General features: G+C 38.8%; 1 protein-coding gene across 3 annotated transcripts; it reads right to left on the bottom strand.

Annotated features, from left to right (window-relative positions):
* Positions 1-1,948: 1,948 nt before the first annotated feature.
* POMP (proteasome maturation protein) lies at positions 1,949-10,467 on the bottom strand. 3 transcript variants are annotated; one of them, XM_053936733.1, is made up of 6 exons: positions 10,366-10,467; positions 8,876-8,973; positions 8,057-8,117; positions 5,916-6,017; positions 4,157-4,250; positions 1,949-2,447 (listed from the first exon to the last, which is right to left on the bottom strand). In XM_053936733.1, the coding sequence occupies exons 1-6, from the start codon at positions 10,366-10,368 to the stop codon at positions 2,380-2,382; spliced, it is 426 nt and encodes a 141-aa protein (XP_053792708.1). In that variant the 5' UTR covers positions 10,369-10,467; the 3' UTR covers positions 1,949-2,379. The 3 variants fall into 3 exon arrangements, with proteins under 3 accessions (XP_053792708.1, XP_053792706.1, XP_053792707.1); XM_053936731.1 differs by lacking the exon at positions 10,366-10,467 and adding an exon at positions 9,718-9,904; XM_053936732.1 differs by lacking the exon at positions 10,366-10,467 and adding an exon at positions 9,248-9,346.
* Between the last annotated feature and the right edge of the window lie 8,065 nt (positions 10,468-18,532).

Below are 18,532 nucleotides of genomic sequence, written 5' to 3'. Positions count from 1 at the left end.
ACTGACAAAATGTAACCCTTTACCTCAAAAGCTTTTTGCCTCAGTCCTGCTTGACTCCCATTTCTCTACTAACAGCATAAATTCTCACATGAGCCTCTTACACATACTGTTTGCTTTCCAGCCTGGCTAACCCCTAGGATTAGCTTCCTTACAGACATAATGAACAATGCAACTTCCTGGCTCTGAATATGGCTTGATCTCACCCAAGACTATTACAAAGTATACTAATAATTGAACAAAACCACCTCAAAACCACCTAGAAATTGCATGCAGCCTCCTAATCTGCTTCTGGTTTTACACTGCACTAATGAGAAACTCTAGTAAATTACTTGTCTTCATGTAGTTTTTTGCTCAGATGCAACAGCATCCATCTTTCAGCCAACACTAGGAAAGGCTAATCAGCTCAATACACTGAAGTGGGGAGCTGAAAGGTATCAATGTCCAATAGTTGGATGGCTCCATTTTCTTGAACAGTGCTGGTAACATGGCAGACCTCCTAAAAATCCATGCCAGCACCTTTAACTTGTCCCAGACTGGCAATGTAATCCCTCAGCTTTTCTGGCCCGAGCCTTGAGCAGTACAAAGCCTACTGAACCCCAAGCTTGCTTCGTAACAACTGTTTAGTTTTGCTTTACACACAACCGCAGAGGAACTTGTCAACTATAAACCAGCAGCCAACTCTGATATTTAGTAAGGATTATCAGCTCATGGACGAGGACAGCTGTAGAAAACAAAAATGTGAGTAGGTCTACACTTGCATGTTCAATTTATTGGTCCTCTGTTTAACCTCCCTAAGAGAAAAAAACCCAACAAATTAAACAGCTTGTACTGCACAGCACAAGCCTCTAATCTCTACAAGTCTCAAGTGACAGAAAATTTTAGAAGCTTGATTTCTTAAATGAAAGAAGTTTAAATAATAAACCAAATAAGACCACCACCACCTAAAGTGAGTCATGCTATCATCTTAATGTTTCCAAAATGCTGCAATGTTATGCATATAAAAGCACTATAAAATTTACAGGACAGAAGCTAGAGGCTTTGGCCCAAACATACAGGGAATTTGTTGTAGCTATAAGCCCACTGAAAAGCACAAGGGATGTTTGCAGTTGTGGAAGAAGGTTTATAGCAACATTCCTGCTAGAATTATCTACAACAGTACACTAATTACATTTAACCAAGTCATTAAAACTTGCTGAATAAATACAGTTCCTGTTTTAGAAATACTCTTTCAAGTTGTGCATATCTGACAATAGATAACATTTTTTGAACCACAGACTTTTTTCCTGACATGCCACATTATATTAGCTGCCTTGCTGGATTGATATAACACATACATGTGTATGACACCAGAAATAGTTGTTACAACCTGGAATTTAACAAATTAAACCACTTAGGCACACAAAAACCCCTTCCAGTGGTCTGCTCCTTTATAAGGTGTATTTAAGTATAAATCTCTCATTCTTCCTTAACTAAAGATCTAACTTTTGTAAACCCACAAATAATTATTTCTGCCACCATTATTTGTACCACCATATCTTCATGTTCTTATTGCAGCAGCTTTATTAGGTACTTTCATAATTCTGCACTCTTTCTTAATACTAAAATACCTATACCTGGCAGTGCTCTTTTGGATTATATTTAAACAGATTTTAAAACATCTCTTTAAATCTCAAGTGGAACTTGCTTCTACTTTCAGAAACCAAAATACCCTCCCAGGAACACACATGAAAAAAACCTAGACCTTTAATTCTACTCTTACAGCAATACTTTCAATTCTACACAAAAGCTTAATAGCTCACTCATAAATAGCTGTCAAGAGAGGGCTACAATGTATGTAACTGGCAATGCCAAAGTTAAAAACCTTTGAAGACATTGCAATAAAAGGGACAACACTGCGTCATGGGTAAAAGATTCTTGATTTAGGATTAAATATATTTTGAAACGCAACAGCATTTATAGCAAACTTTTATTCAATAGTTTAAAAAGTGTATGGAAATTTTCATGAACAAAGAGTTATGCAATGGAAAATACCTTCCTCTTCCCCCATTAAATGCATTTACCACAGTAGTCAGTTTTAAAATGCCTGGGTATTTTTGAATTTTTTGTGTACATATATAGCATTTCCATATTTAAGAAGCTATTGTCCTGAGCAGTTTATGAAAAGGCATTATTTAAACTACCTAGTTACAGGACATTTATATGATTGATAACAAGCACAGAACAATTTAGAGACATTAAACATTTAATGTGCCTTTTCATTAAGGAAGGCAAGTAATAACTAGGTCTGCTTGCTTAACACTGTGAGTGTCAATTTAGTACCATGTACTTAGATCTGCACTAGAAAGACACACACAAAACATTTTTGTGAAGTATATTTTGTTACAATAGCCCAAGCTTGTGCTCCATCATCATGTGTGGTTCTCCCATAACCTCACTTTGGGAAGGATCTGAAAAAAGAAAAGTTGAGAGCGTGAAGCTTTTACCAAGCTACAAAGAATAACAACAACTAATGAAGCTGAACATCTCTTTGCATTATAATGCTTAGTGCACCAGTTATTTGACTGATTTTTGACAGTGTTGCAGAGTGCAGATCTGTAACTCAGAAGCCTCTATCCAAAGCACTGATCATAGAACTAACACGTGTATTGTAGAATAGCTTATCATAAGGACACACACACATTTCAAGTAAAACAACTGGTTCTGCATAAGCACAAACTCCAAGTGCCCGAAACTCAAAGGGATTACACTACAAGTTTAGAAAGAGAAAACTCAAGTATGAATAAAGCTTTTCTCCATAGTTGCCCTACACCTCTTTCCAACATAACTTCTCAGCAAAACAGGAGGTCACAGTCCTCCCTTCTGTTAGCTGGGACATACTCCTGGTTTCTCTTCTCCACCCAGCTGCCTAGTTTCACACCCATATTCTACACCCATAAATATCTCTGAGATTTCCTCCATTCTGTAAAATATGGTTGACATTAGCCACTGTACTCAAAGGCTACCAAAGAATATGCAGAGGATACAAGAGAGACCAATACTGACAGTATGAACTTCTCTTCTACACAAAAAAATTAAAATTTAAAAAAACCAATCAAATAAACACAAAAAAAAAAAAAACAAAACAAAACCAAAAAAAACCAACAACAAAAACACTAACCCAGGGCCAGCACACATGTTGCAACTGTTTGAAAGAAATATGCTTTTCTTTATGGGTGCATCAAACATATTTTCCTTCCATAAAGACATATTAATGCCTCTGATTCCTCCAGAGACAACAAAAATATCTAGTCCACTTCCTGTTAAATAAAGTCTTAACAAAAACACTTGTAACCCACTAACTCCTCAGCACTCTATAAAAATCTAACAGTTTGTTGTGAGCAATGGTAAATAACCAAATTTCTACAAATTATGTTCAACATTGCTCTACCCCTGTAGAACCACTATAGCCCAAGATTCCTTCTCTTGGTCTCTCTATAATCATCTCATAAAATAACCCCAGATTTGAGGTTATTTTCATGCCTCTAGATTCAGATTTGCTCCTCCATTATTTCCAGCTTCCTATCTCCCCAGCTATTTCCATTCTCCAATCCCACTTCAAAATACTCTCTGCCTCCTTCCATCTCCTTAAATACAAGCTATAAGCAATTTGTTCAAAAGCCATTTTTCCTGGTTTATTCAATTCCACACATACTAATAGTCAGCAGGCTACCACGCAACTGCAGCCTGTTGAGTTCATTTGAGGGAGCCTTTTCTCTGCTAAGTATCTGTTTCATTAATTCTGTACCTCTTCTCTAACATTTTCTTCTTAATTACAGAATGTAAAAAACTTTGTAACCTCTGCTTAACAAAATCTGCACAAGTACTTTAAAAGTTTCTGAGGAAAAAGGCATACAACATACATGCATAATCTACTCCTTTAGAAACCCAGCCTACAAGCAAATACTGTCTTGCTCAGTATTTCAGAGCAATTTCCACATAACTTACAGCTGAATTACATTTATTTCTCCTTCCCCAATGCTTCTTTGCTTTTAGGATTTAATGTTGTTTTTTGCATTTTGGGAGTTTAATTCTCTTGTCCAGAAGAGGCAAAGAACTTCATAGGTCCCAAATTTTACCTTTAAATGTTTCTGTAATATTAAAGCCAGAATGTATTTACCATTAAGGATATCCTCAAAACCAATGCATTCATTATTTCCCCTCAAAATATCCATTCCCATGTTTGAGCTGTGAAGAAATGGTAGACGCTGGACCTGTAAAAAGAGTTCAAGCAAGAGTTCAAGTCTCTGCAAGTCTGAAATAGAAAGGGTTCATATTTGGATTTCTCAGTCTGAAGTGACTTAGAAAAGTCAACAGGTAGAAAAAACAACACTGGAATAAGAGAACTACTGGAACACAAAGACACCACCATCTTCTTTTGATTATCTGTTTGAGAAGAACAGCCTTCTAATAGATTTTTAGTTTTCATTGTGGTGTAGGTAGGACAGCAAATACTGCACTTTAAAAAATAACTAAGTACTTTCTGTCTACTCTGTAAAGCTCCTCTCACATAAAGTTGGGGAGGTTCACTGCAAGCCTTCAGACCCTGAGGTCAGCACTGGGCAACTGATGTATACGGCAGAGTTTGGGAACTACATTCTAAGCCTCCTACATCTCTTGACGCAGGTCAAGAATGCAAGTGAAAGAGCTGTATCGACTTTCACATTCAAACATAATCCTCCTTTTAATTAATCTAAATCATAATTATGTCTCAAATCTCAACCAATTCTTAAGCTTCAAGTCCACTCCCAGTTACTTTCAACAGTCTTCTGTACCCTTCACTCACAGTATTTCCAAAAAAATTTCAAGTAGCACACAGATTTCAGAGCATAAATTTTCTGAGAATGTATTCACTACTACTAGAGGTACTTCAGCTAAACTACAAGAAACCTTGTATACCCAACATGAATTTTGAAGTGAAAAACCTTCTGATCACCATATTTCCCCCACCCATCTCCCGAAACCACCTCTGGAGACAGACTAACAGGATATCCTCACCTCCCTCATTCTCTGCAATGTGCTAATATTAGTTAGGAAAAAGATTCCTCAAGACAGCACAGCTGAGACCAAGGGATGTTTGCATATCTCACATCCTTACTTTCACACCTTCAGGACCAGTAACTTCTGCCAAGCTTAATGCAGCTCACTATGGTTTAGCAGCACTCAGTACAAAATTGCTCTAACTCACTTGGAAAATCTACTCTTAGTAGCTTGACAACCTTCAAGAAGACAAAAAAGTTTACTAGTACCAATGAGCTTTCTATGTTTCCCTTTCTCCAGCTACCCTCAATCCTAGGAGAAAAGGAAAAGGAGACAGACACAGCTTCTCAATTAAGAGTTAAAACCTTTGAACTTAACTCCCTGTAGAGCTCCCTTGATCTTATAACAAAGGCTGAGGAACAATAAGCACACAGAAAACTCTCTGTTTCAGGTTTCACATTACCTCTACATCTACTCCCAAATCACTACCTGCTTCAGACCCCTAAGTCTCTTTTCCCTACAGCTGCAGAGACTCCTTCCCGTGAAGGTCATACGTTCCGCAGGGGAGAGTATTAATTTTAGGAATTAATATTCAATTCCTCCTGCTTTTCTCTGAAGGCTTACAGGAAGCTATTCCACAGCAAAGCTAGAGCAAATTACTTCACCAAATTACTAATAAAAGAACAGCAGCTAAGAGGCTTCAGCATATGGACTGCTCTAAAAACTAGTAATTGCACTGTTCGGTTCATAATTTTTAACAGCAGTTTTTTAACAGTGAATTGATTTCTTTTGGAAACATAAGGTATCCCAACAAAGAAAGATGTGTCTCTGAAAGCATGTTTCAAGGTAAACATTTTTTCAAATGGCCTAAGTTATACCAAATGGATAAAAACGCCTACCTGTTTCACTGCTCTGAATTCCATCTGCAGCTTTAAAGGTGCATGGATTCCTTGAATGTTTCTCAGTGTGGCAAAGTTTGTTTTATCTTGATTTAACTGGAACTGTCACAAACAATATTGGTTTTTATTTCAGAAAAAATTAATTTAAAGTACAGCCATAGAAGAAATTTTTGACATCCTACTTAACAGAATGTGCTTACTAAATTTGTATGTAAAAATTCAGTGATACCATCAAACATATCTCAAGCATACAGGAAAGAGAGTGATGCAGTAAGATTTGTTCTATGAAGATGAAATTGGTTTTTTTGCTAGATTTTATTCCAAATTAATAGGAGAAATTTTGTTATTTTTGATAATCAGGAGATGTAACACCACCAAGTGGTACAGTTTTGCACTACTTTACAACAATATTGTCTGGATGAATAGGAAGCTAAGTCCAGTTTAAAGATCACAAAAAGCAATTTGATATCATTAGTTAGTCATCAAAGACTACTTGAAAACACTTGATGTACTTATTTTCTGATCAAGCAGGGAAACAGAGCACCACTTACACTCCTTATGATTGTGAAAAGCAAATGAAAACTCCTATTTTCCCCAACTGCTCTCAAACTTACCAGTCAGACAAAGAAATTCTATTTAGTAGAGGCTTTTTAAAGAAAAACTGCTCACTCATGTATACTGGAGTACAAAGAAACAAGTTATACTTAATGTTAAACTTAAGCTTAAATAATAATAAAAAAAAATAAAATCTCTAATTTTAAAATCTTTACTCCATCACCATAACAAAAGCCTATTTTTATGAGAAGGGATCTCAAAAACCGAATGAAAAATACAAGTCAAAGACATAACAAGCATTTTATTTGTAACAATCCATATTGAATGCTCTTCAAAAGGTAGTAGAAAATACTATTTATATGCCTCATCCTAATCTTATAATTCTGGTTACACTATTTTTCAATTTCTTTTATTTTATAGAGATAGGGATTTTGGATAGCAGAGCTATTTGGTTTCTACCAGTACTGCCTGAAAAACTTTAAGATTTACAGTAGCAAAAATAACCATGACTATTTTAGGCTAAATTAAATATATTCCTATTCAAAGGTACATGAAAATAATTATTAAACTGGCCTTAAACTTACAGAAAAATTAACCAAATGTGGAAGAAACAATTTAGAAGACTCATACTTCTTAGGGGTCACATGGCCTGCTTTATTTCTGTGCATTTTTCATTATGTGAAAAATGCACATGTAATCTTATTTCATGTGATCTTTTCATTATGCAGGTTTTGTATATCAAGAACAGAGTTAAAAACTAAGTTACAGCAATCAGTTTAAAAAAAAGTTAATCAACAAATAGCTCTGAAACATTAACAGTATTTTTAAATACTCACAAATTTGGTGTCACAAAACTATCCTTCTAATGCAAGGCAACACTAACACTGGCTAAAATTAGAATACATTAGACATCCCAGTCAGACCATGTCCTGCTGTTTAACTTAGCAATTTGGAACATTCTATCAAAATAACATCTTTGCTTCAGGACAGTTTGATACATTGTATCTTTGCACTGACAAAACAGGAGACATTCCATTCAGCCAGGAAGTCTGGCCTCCCTCTACCTTCCACAGACCACATGTAATGGTCCGTGAGCAAGGACTGAGCCAAACAAGATTGCAAACACTTATGATAAACTGCAGGTGTAAAATCTCTAGATGGGATTAAGCAATTCATGGAAAAATATGAACATGTTCACAGGCTGAAAGCCTGAATGAAGACAGGCGCTAAGTCTACAGACAAAATGGGAGGATCAACCTTCACAAGGTGACAGGTGTGCCCCTGGCCTACCCATGGTGGCTGCACACACACTCTCAGATGGGTAAACCTGACCACACAAGGCCCTACTTGGAAGTCTGCTTACACACTTGAAGTGGGAGAGATGTAAGTAAGAGATTAATATTAAACAGACTTGCTGACAATGTTATTTGTGTAAATAAAACATTACTATTGTTGAACACCTTCATTCTGTTAAAGACCCTGCTCATTACTTGCTACTGTACAAAGCAGTCCAGATAACCACACCGTTAACTTAAACTTCACAATTGGTTAAGAGTGAAGATGGCTACATTTGATATTATGCTTACATTCTTTTCTGTCAACTCCAGTGGGTGGCTGGGCAACAATTCATTTTTCACACTTGTAAAGCTAGAAGAACAAGTAGAAAATACATTAATTTCAAATTAATTGGGATATGGTTTTTTAAGTTGCATTCCAAAACCAATCTCAGATACAAACACCAGTCCCCATAAACACACAACTAGCAAAGTCCAAACTACAGAAAAAGATTAATAGTGAAGCAGCAAGTAAAACCTCTAACTACAGCACTACCGGGAGAAAAAGAGCTTCAAACATCCTTTATGCTTGACAAAACAGAATGTGTTTTTCTTCCTTGATATCTTTCAGAAAGAGATGAAAATGCTAATAAATGAAATCACTACATATTTAATTATGTCCAAGCTACACTGTATCTTATTTTGAAGCCTCCAACCTTTTGCAATGGAATATTGTACATACCTTCCCCCCAGTGCCAGTTGTATGGCATTTTAAACTCCATAAACTTGTTCTGGATTCATTATCCAAGACAGAGACATAAGTATCACACTCAGGTAAAAATGGCAAACTCCAAACTATTTTCATTATATTACTTTTGGGGTTTGTCCCAGTGTTGAAATTAACCATTTCTCACAGTGTTATGGCACACTCATATAAATGTATATTAAAACTATCAGATATTTCACAATTATCAATACTCTGCTGTTTCTTTTCCAAAGGACAGTATCACAGAGGTAAATGCCCGTTTGCAACACACCTTGCAAGAAACTTCTGTAAAAAGCCAACATTTAACATATGCTGAAGTTCAACACTGTCTACAACACAATTCAGCAAGCAAAAGTGAAGCGTACCCTCTGCGCAGAAGATCATGACCTTCAAATAGCCCTGAAGCTGAAATGTCTGTAAATGAGATACTATCCTTCAACAGAGAAGCAGTGCCTCTGGAATTCTGGAAGAAAAAAAAAAAGGATTACTTCAACAGAACCAGACGACTTTTGTATGGGCCATTAAGCCAGCCAAATGAAAGGAAGTGCCCAAAAACTCCTTAAAGTACCCCTGGACAAGCCCTAGACTTTAGAGTTTCTTTAAAATAGAGGCAAAACAGCCCAAAACATAAACCTTACAATAATACAGAAATCTTTCTGAGAGTCCGATAAAAACTAAAGGTACTGACAACATTTTTGGGTCTGGTTGATGCAGATCAAGTTAAACTGACAACATACCCCTTGTTTGTTCCCACCCTGGGCTGCAGGATGGAAAGGAAAGAGGCAAGTCCTGACAGCTGACAGGACAGAAAGGAGCATTCCTTCATTTACTGCAATACTGACACAAGATCAAATTTAGCCACGGTTTGAGGCTGCCAGAAGGAGGACAAGTTGTATTCGAGCAGCCCAGTACGCCAGTTAACTGAAAGAACAAAGGAAAGCAGTAACTTGTAGTGGATCACCAGAAGACCACAGACTTCCTAAGTACTGCTTACTGGTAACCTAGGCCACTAATTTCACTCTCACCTACCTCAATTTATCAAAGTGATTTTAGGATTGGTTATAAAAACTGCTCCAAAAATAGGGCAATGTCTAATAAACAGCAAAAGGTGACAGCAATAATCTCTGGAAGGGGACAGTGATGAGCAGCTCAGTGCAAGGGTTTCCCTCAGCAGCACTGTCAGATCCAACAGAAAACTCACACTTACAGTTAAGATCTTCTGTACCAACATGCGAGCTCTCAGTAACATAAGAGCTGCTAACATGCCTGTTGTTCCATGCACATAACCCATCTACCGATTTACACATTCAGCACTGACCAGAGACTGCTGTAAATGAAAGCATTAAAGAGATACGGTTCCTGGGGGACGTGACAAGAGGAAAGACCAAAGTTAAACTGACGGAGAAAACCACGAAACACTCCCCAAAAGCAACACTCTCGAGTCACCCCGGTGCCTGGCCCGTCTGAGGCAGCCCCAGCGCCGCTGCCCACCACGGAGGGCCGAGGCGTGACCTCCCTCCCCGGGAGCTGAGCCGCCGAGGCTGCAGGAGGCTGGGACCGCCGGGGCTCCCCGTCCCGCCCCGTTGCAGGGAAGAGCTTTAACCACAGCCGCCACGAGCTCTCCGTGCCTCCCGGGCCCCGCGCCCGTGAGGAAACCCGCCATGGCCGCGCCGGACCCCTATGACTCAGCACGGCCACGCTGCCCCCGGGGACGCCAAGAGGGTGACGGAAGGGGCATCTGGCGGGGGTGGCGGGGCGGCAGGTGAGGTAAGGTGAGATGCGGTCCGGTTTGGTTCGGCACGGTCCGGCACAGGGACACCTCCGCCCGCCCGGCGCCGCCGCTGCCCGCACTCACCATCTTGAGCCGCTGACGCGCGCAGCCACTTCCGCCGCCGCCCGCTCACTTCCGCCCCGCCCCCGCGTGCGTTACCGCGCGAGGGGCGGGGCCACGCGGGGCAATGGGGGTGCTGAGGGGGCGGGGCTGATGGCGGCCGAGACGCCTCGGCCGGCGTCCTGTGAGGGGCGAGGGTTCACGTTCCGGGCTGTGCCCTCCTCGGCCATGGCGTTCTGACTCGTAGGTCTGTGCCTTGTAAATTGAACGCGCTGTTCACTGAAGCACAGAATCACTTAGGTTGGAAAAGACCCTTCAGACCAGCGAGTCCAACCCATGACCGGACACTGCCATGTCCACGACACCATGGCGCTGAATGCCACATCCAGTCCTTCCCTAAACAGCTCCAGGGACGGTGATTCCACCAACCTCCCTGGGCAGCTCATTCCAATGCTAAATCACCCTTTCTGTGAAGAAATTCCTCCTCATGTCCAACCTAAACCTCTCCTGACAAAAGTCGAGACCATTTCCTCTTGTCCTGTCGCTTGTTATCGGGGAGAAGAGGCCAACCTCCACCTGGCTGCACCCTCCTTTAAGGCACTTGTAGGGAGAAATAAGATCACCCCTGACATCTTTTCCAGGCTAAAAGTCCAGGTCATTCTCACATGCCAGCAAAGCCCAGCTGTCTCAGTGCTGCTGTGGTGCCAAGCAGGAGCTGAAGGTCCCATAGCAGATGGGGGGCAGCCATGTCTGTGGTGTCTTGGTGTGGGGAGCTTTTCTCAGTCAAACCCATCCCGTTCTGCTCTGCCACAGGCAGCAAAAACTGCTCGGGTGACACCAAAAGCATCACAGTGCTGACAGCCTGAGGTGGTGGAACCAGGCAGTGATGCTTCCAGAGAGTTTTCTATATCTTTCAATGCATAGCTCCACATGTGTATCTGGGGTATTTATTTTATATATTTCTTCTGACACGTGTAGCTCAGTCAACCCTTTAATCTTTTAATTTGAGTTACCCTTAGTGACCCAAACTGACCTGTTTTTGTGAATTTTATATGTGGCAATTAAATGTCATCTCTCTATCTCACGCACACACACAGCCACAGAGGCAATATTTAAGCAGGAATTTTCTATGTTTTAACAGCACTCTGATTTGTAAAAAAAAAAAAAAAAAGACTGAAAAATTAATACACTTTATACTCTGTTTGCCTGTTTCTTGGACAATATTTGTACACCTCTTAAATCCCTCCCCCACCCATCACATTCTCAACCCAAGTTCTGGCCCTTTGTATTTAAGTCTTAAGTTTAAAGCAAAAACTTCAAAAGAATGAGAATGGAGGACTGGAGTTTTTAAAATAATTTTTAGGAAAATGAGTACCACAAAGGTTTCTCTGATCTTTTAATTATAATGGGTACTTGGTTATTGTGGTGTTGGATTCATTATTATAGAATAGATGTGAATACAAAAAACAAGTCAAGTTCCTGTTTAACTGCAGCATACAGAAAGCTAGGTTTTGTCACTAAATGTATTTATTTACTGACTGAGTTTGTTGATCAGGATATGACTGTAGAGATGAAACATCTAACTTTCAAAGTCATTCTTGCAGGACACAGACAGGATGCAATCACTCCATGTACATTTTTGACATCACTGCGATCCACAGTCTAGGCTGCATAACATAAAAGGGCATACATTGCAAGAAAGAACTGGTTTTCCTTTAGAGGCTTTCACACTAGGGAAAACTTCCAGACATAAACACAAATCACACACGTATTTTTTTTCATCAGATTACCAAGTATTTCAAATTGGAGCAAGGCTTGATTTCTTTCACAACTGACTTTGCTTTAACGATCTTACAGCGAGCAGCTCGACAGTGGGTGATTGGGTGCCTCTCTGCAGCCCCACTGCAAATAAATAGGAGTTGCACGAGCAATTGTCAGGCTGACTAAACCTGGGACCAGAAATGAGAGCCCGTGGTGAGCGATGAGCACTTTGACAGCTCAGAAGCAGTGGGTATGGCTGCTCTGCGTGTTGCAGGTGATTTCAGGGCTGCCACCAGCACCGGGGTCACCAGAGAGCAGAGAGGAGCCCACAGGCACTGCATCAGGCACATCAGCCACGGCACACAGCACAAGTTTCAGTGTGCTGAAACTTCCCTGCCAGGGAGCAGTGCTGGCTGCAGGACTGGATACTCTGCCTGAAGTAATCTCCCTGGCAGATGGTAACACAATAGAAAGTGAGATGCAATGACTGCAATTGCTAAAGGGGCCTTCTTGTCTGGGGACACTCTTTTAAGAGGATGGGGACACTCTTTTAAGTGGATGTGGACACCTTAAAATTAGTGTGACAATAACTATAGCTCCTCTAAATTGGTGACTTCCATTAAGTTAGGATAATGAATTTCACATGTTGCCTTTAAAGATAAACTCCAAATGTTTTGGGGTTTTTTTGAGAATTTTTTTTCATCACTTTGTGTAAAGGAGGTCTGAAATGTATGACTGTTTCATATGTTTTCTGGGTATTTTTTACCACAGCATTTTCAGAATATCAGGTGTGGTCTTTTTGGTTTAGTTGGACCTTCATTAAAATTCAAGCTATCCTTAGACTATGGATATCTTATCTTTTGGATGTGGATATTTTATCTTTTGGATATGGGGAAGTGTTTACTCTTTTTAAAGAAAATTATACGGGTCAAATGGTCTTTTATCAGTTATATTGGAATTAAAACAAACAAAAAAAAAAACTCATTAAAGAAAGTTTAAACAGCATGACCTAAAGCAAATTCTGGTTTCAGTTAATCAGCTTTCTCATGCCTGGATTCCAGCATGGCATCATTTCATGGGAGGTCTGGACATTTCCTACTGAAACCTCCAGAAGAAAGGTGGTTTCAAAAATTGTCACACGGAGGCACAACATTGGCTCAAAATCTGCTTTAACGTAGCAGCAGAGTTCCCAGAAGAGAGCTGGCTTCTGCAGATCTCCTCTTCCATGGGTAGAGAAGTCTGATATGGGGCAGCCTTTGCTACCTAACCCTAGTTCTAAAACTTTTTTTGTGGGGGGCTAAGTCTGCAAAAGGAGTATGTTCTCCAAGGAAGCTTGTCTTTGTATCCATGTTTTTTTTTAATATTGATGCAGCTTTGTCACTTTTCAAAATATAATTCGTTTGACATATCAGTGTCAACAATCTGTTCTGACTACGTGAACCTCTATCAGAAGAAAACCTTTATCCTGTGGGACTGGGAAACTCTTTCACTGGTCTTTGTCAACAGCCAGTTATAACTTGTTAAAGTGAAAGTACTTTTTATTTGTTTTTAATCAAATCAAATAAACACATTTTCTTTGATCTTTAAGAACTCCTTTCTTGTTAACTTGCTTTATACTTTTATGTTTTGGCATTCATTGTAAATCTAATTATTTAAAAAGTCATTTTGTTTTACATTATTAAACCTTTTCTGAATTTAAGATAAACAGGGCATGTTTTGTTAAAGATTAAAAATAAATTTCACACAAAACTGCAAAACGTAGCAAAGATAATAACGTGTAGGCGTCAGACTGTTCCAAAACAAGACTCTCTAGGGGCTCTTCTGAACACAGGGCTTCGTTAAAACCATGTTCTGAAAGAGCTCAGGAAACCCCTGTCTCTAACCCACCCTTTCCTGAAGCTGGTGAAAGTATTCAGAAAAAAGTTACTGTTGCAGGGAGACCAAAAAAAAGAAAATCCCACATATTGCTGAAGGAGCTTATTATTTCCTGTTTGTTTACCAGCGAAATCTACAGCTTGCAGGATCTTTTTAGTCAAAACTTTCCCATCCTCATCGTTCAAAAGCAGCAAGCAGTCCAATAGGTGACCAGAAAGAAAGCATCGGGATCTCTATATGAGTGTAGACTTTTTTAACATACTGTAACATCTAGTGGGGAAATAATACTAACAATCCCTCATTTCATTTTCTGATTTATAAGTCATCAGTGAAATTTAAGTGAAAAGATAATATATCTGTCTTCAGTTCCTTTTTTGGTGGGTCAGACAAGGGAAGCCAGTTGTATTTTGATCCAAGCAATGTACTTGGATTTAAAGGGAGTCCTTGATCTCTAGAAGTGATGACTTACTTTGCAGTTTGTCAGTGCTTTTGTAAGTCTAGGAGCACTTTTTTTGTACTAATCCGTTGTTTGTACTCCGTGAGTCTGGGCTTCCCTGCGCTCTTTGTGCAGACTCAGAAAAGCAGGATGCTGCACTGGGAGAGCCGGTCACTAGGGGATGCTCAGTACCCGAACACCCCGCGCCTGCTTCCCTCAGCGCTCGCCAGCCGCCTCTGTTCAGCCTCGCTCAGATACTCCTGCCTGGGTTTGAGTACTTTTTCACTCGCAGTGCTGTGAGAATGATGAAAAAACAAGATCAAAAGATAAAAAGCAAGGTATGTGTAACAGCTGAAGCTATATGGGCAGTACTTTACGGAATGCTGGTAGGCTTATTTCCCACGTAATGGATTGATAAATATTTTCAGTAAGCTCTATTACCTCCCTGTGACACTATTAACCTAATCCTGCAGGCTGAGTCCAACGTTTAACCAAGCCAGTGTTCACGTAGTCAGGACCTCTGGTCTGAAATCAGGTCCCTCACGAGAATTCAAAGGAAAATATTTTTGTGTTTCCCCTCAGTCTGGAGTGATTTTTCTCCCAGGAGTATACCCACTCTGAACATATAGGTGAGACTAAGAGCACATTTCCTGTGAGAGTGTCTTCCTACGGGAAACCTTGAATTTAATTAATGGTAGTCACAGCTGAAAGAATTGAATGGAACATTACTTCCTAGTCCTGCTACTGTGCAGGAAAAAAAATCCCGCAAGAGTTTGCCAAACTGCCTAGCAGCAAAAAAGGAGTCTGAGACTGCTCTGACTCATCACCACATCCATTAAGCAGCTAAATAATCAGAAATCACCTTCATTTCCTCCTATGTCTGAATACAATAAATGAACCCATAATCACCAAACTGAAAATTTGGCATTCGGCACAGAAAACAGGCATTTTCAGCAAAAATATCTGCATCACTAAGAATATTTTTTCTTTTCCCTCTAAGAAACTGTAAATAAAAAATATTCTTCATGTGCATTTTCTGTTATTTTAAAAATGAAATTGTGACAAAGTTTCTGATCCAGCCACAATGTGCTACTTAAGAATTAGGCCCATGGATATCATGGTGATGTCTGGCTTAGAAATAGTTAAGGCTTGAATCTTCAAAGGTAATAATGTGTTGAACTCCTCAGGATGTGAGCCAGCCAATGCCTAGGTTTAGCCAGCAAAATCAGAAATAGGTCTTGGGCCTCTCAAACATTGGCCAGGCTTGGGCTTAGGTTTAAATCTGATGACTCATTTTTGACAGAAAACTGCAGTTTGCTCTCTTCTAGGTAGACAGAGGTCGTAGCTTACAGTAAGCTCACATACAAGCCCTGACACTTGTAGGGGGCTTGCTTGACTTACAGAGAGTTCCACACAGGTGCAATGATCCCACACACTGGAGAATGGAGTTCACTGAAGGAGAAAAAAACCCATTGTTTTTGTAATGGAGAACTATCCCACACTTTCTGCAGGAAAAGCTTTTATTGCATTCAACAATATTATATTGTAAGGGGTGGCAAAGTTAATTGTTTCTAAGGAGAAAATAATGTATCACAAATTTTATTTTTTGTTCCTACTTTTTTTTAAACTTTTTATTTTTTGAAACGTTGAGTATACATTTTCCATGGATGATTTTATTCGTACTTCCTTACTGCAGGTTTTCCACATAATGGGCTTAACTTGTTTTGATCTTCATATTGCATCTCTTAATTCTGAGTCTTTACAGCTACCTGTTTCATGGCATGAATTACTTTTTTGTTATATATGTCATACCAACAGCTTAAGTCATGCTCCTATGCTCCAGTTTATTGCTGTAAGATGCTGATTGTGTGTTGCTGGAACTTTGTCACAATGAGATTTCCTATTCAGTTTATATCATATCATACTTGTGACAGAAACTGTCAGTGAATTCAAAGAGTGGCAGCTTTATACTTACTAGGTAAAGAATATTGCAGCAAAGAGCCAATACAAGTTTTTTTCACAGTTACTGAAGCACATACCATTACAAAGTTGTAGAAAGTTCTGTATTTAACATACTGAACTGAAACTAAAGAGAAAAGAAACAAATTAAGATAATGCCACAGGGTAAATTCTGGGAAAGAAAAAGAAAAGAAAGAAAAGAAAGAAAAGAAAGAAAAGAAAGAAAAGAAAGAAAGAAAGAAAAGAAAGAAAGAAAGAAAAGAAAGAAAGAAGAAAGAAAGAAAAGAAAAGAAAGAAAGAGAAAGAAAGAAAAGAAAGAAAGAAAGAAAGAAAGAAAGAAAGAAAGAAAGAAAGAAAGAAAGAAAGAAAGAAAGAAAGAAAGAAAGAAAGAAAGAAAGAAAGAAAGAAAGAAAGAAAGAAAGAAAGAAAGAAAGAAAGAAAGAAAGAAAGAAAGAAAGAAAGAAAGAAAGGAAGAAAGAAAGAAAGAAAGAAAGAAAGAAAGAAAGAAAGAAAGAAAGGAAAGGAAAGAAAGAAAGAAAGAAAGAAAGAAAGAAAGAAAGAAAGAAAGAAAGAAAGAAAGCTGGAGCAAAGAGGATGCAAAATAACTGTGAAAACTTGTGTTGTTTCTCCTTCTGAAGGACTTTTTTAAGTTGTGAAAGATTACCGGAAAAACAAACCCCAAGCCATTTATTCAAAGAAGCAAACAGTCCTGAAAGAGTTTGGGAAATATATACAGTGGACATTTCAAGACAGACTGTCATATCCTCCTCTGAGAGTAAATTTGCGTGAATACCTTTGTGGTGAAGGATCAGAGTGGGCAGATCAAAGCAATATACAAGCTCAAGGGAGATGAGGAGGGGGAAGGAGGTCGATATTTGGATTCAAGGGCTCCTCTTGATTTACTAAGTCCTGCCCACTGATGTTACAAAGAGCCATGCTGTATAATTATTTTCATAACATCTTAATAACCTTGAATATTAAGTTAACTTGATCTCATTCCTCTTCCTTCTTCTCTGACTCTTCTTATTATAAGAAGTTGTGCTCAAATATCATTGTTCCAGTCATGAAAACTTAATATCTGGACAGAAATCATTCAGAGCCAGTTTATACCTATTTGTTTTGGTGGCTTTTAGCTCACATGGTTCTTTCTTCATGAAGAGTACATGAAAACTCTGCATCATCTGCTCCTTTGATAATCCCAACAACCCTTCCCAGAACACACTCCAATCTTATATTATTGAACATGCATAGTTAGACTTTTGTACAGTGCTTCAGATGAGGTCATATCAGTGCATGCACAGCTACAGTAATACAATTCTTCTCATGCAGTTTAGGATCACGTTTGGGTTTTATTACTGCTTCACACTGGTGCTTCTTACACAGGTGAGATAGCCTGCTTCTCAGGCTTTCTCTTCATCTCAGACATTTGATTGGCAAGCACTTAGTTTGTTGTGGGAAGTAATTTTTTTAGTCTTTAGTCAAAGATCCTGTTTTATTCTGATACATTTATATTATTCTCATGTCGGTCAAGTGTGATTAGTCTGATGTTCTTCTGGTTTCAGACCTCATGACTTTCTGGGCTACCATTAACTTTAATTAATATATTTCTATTTCTTGAGTGACCATCAGCTATGGAAATATGAAATAAGACTGATCCTAAAAATAGATCCCAAGGAACTCCAATATATGCTGAATCATTGCATTTCAAAGCACTTCATTGTAATCTTCTGAGTAAACTTCTATTCAATTTTCAATCCTACCATTACCACCCTTCTTCTCAATCTTAAACATTTTTCCTTATGTTGTCTCAAGTGCTAAACTAAAATTATGTTTAGATGAGAGCTGTACTTTACTATTTTCAAAACATCCTTTTCACAGTCAAGTAAGGATATTTTATTGCTATGACACAGCCTCCTCTTGGAAATTAATTTTTTTTTCAGTCTACATTATTTTCCAATTACCCAATGCCTAATTACAGTCTCCTTCAAAGTTTATTATAAAATTATGCATATTGGTGTAATAAGATCGTTGATTCTACTGCTATCTAAAATACTCCTTCCCTCTCTTTTCTAAATAAAACTCCTTAGTGTGCCATGAACTAACAGATAAAATCAATATTTGCAACATTTATTGAGAACCCTTATTGTAAGATTTGTGATT

This window comes from Vidua chalybeata, chromosome 2 (assembly GCF_026979565.1).
Source record: "Vidua chalybeata isolate OUT-0048 chromosome 2, bVidCha1 merged haplotype, whole genome shotgun sequence".
Taxonomy (NCBI): domain Eukaryota; kingdom Metazoa; phylum Chordata; class Aves; order Passeriformes; family Viduidae; genus Vidua; species Vidua chalybeata.
The sequence above is the reverse complement of the archived record's forward strand: the minus strand, read 5'-3'. Positions and strand labels throughout refer to the sequence as shown.

Bases quoted from the DNA above. Each gene is read 5' to 3' on its own strand.
- POMP (XM_053936731.1), bottom strand. From the start codon at position 9,801: ATGGGTTATGTGCATGGAACAACAGGCATGTTAGCAGCTCTTATGTTA. The intron at 8,118-8,875 runs GTACGCTTCACT...TTGTTCTTCTAG, and splicing joins CATGATCTTCTGCGCAGAGG to CTTTACAAGTGTGAAAAATG. The intron at 6,018-8,056 runs GTAAGCATAATA...TGTTTGTGACAG, and splicing joins TGGAGTTGACAGAAAAGAAT to TTCCAGTTAAATCAAGATAA.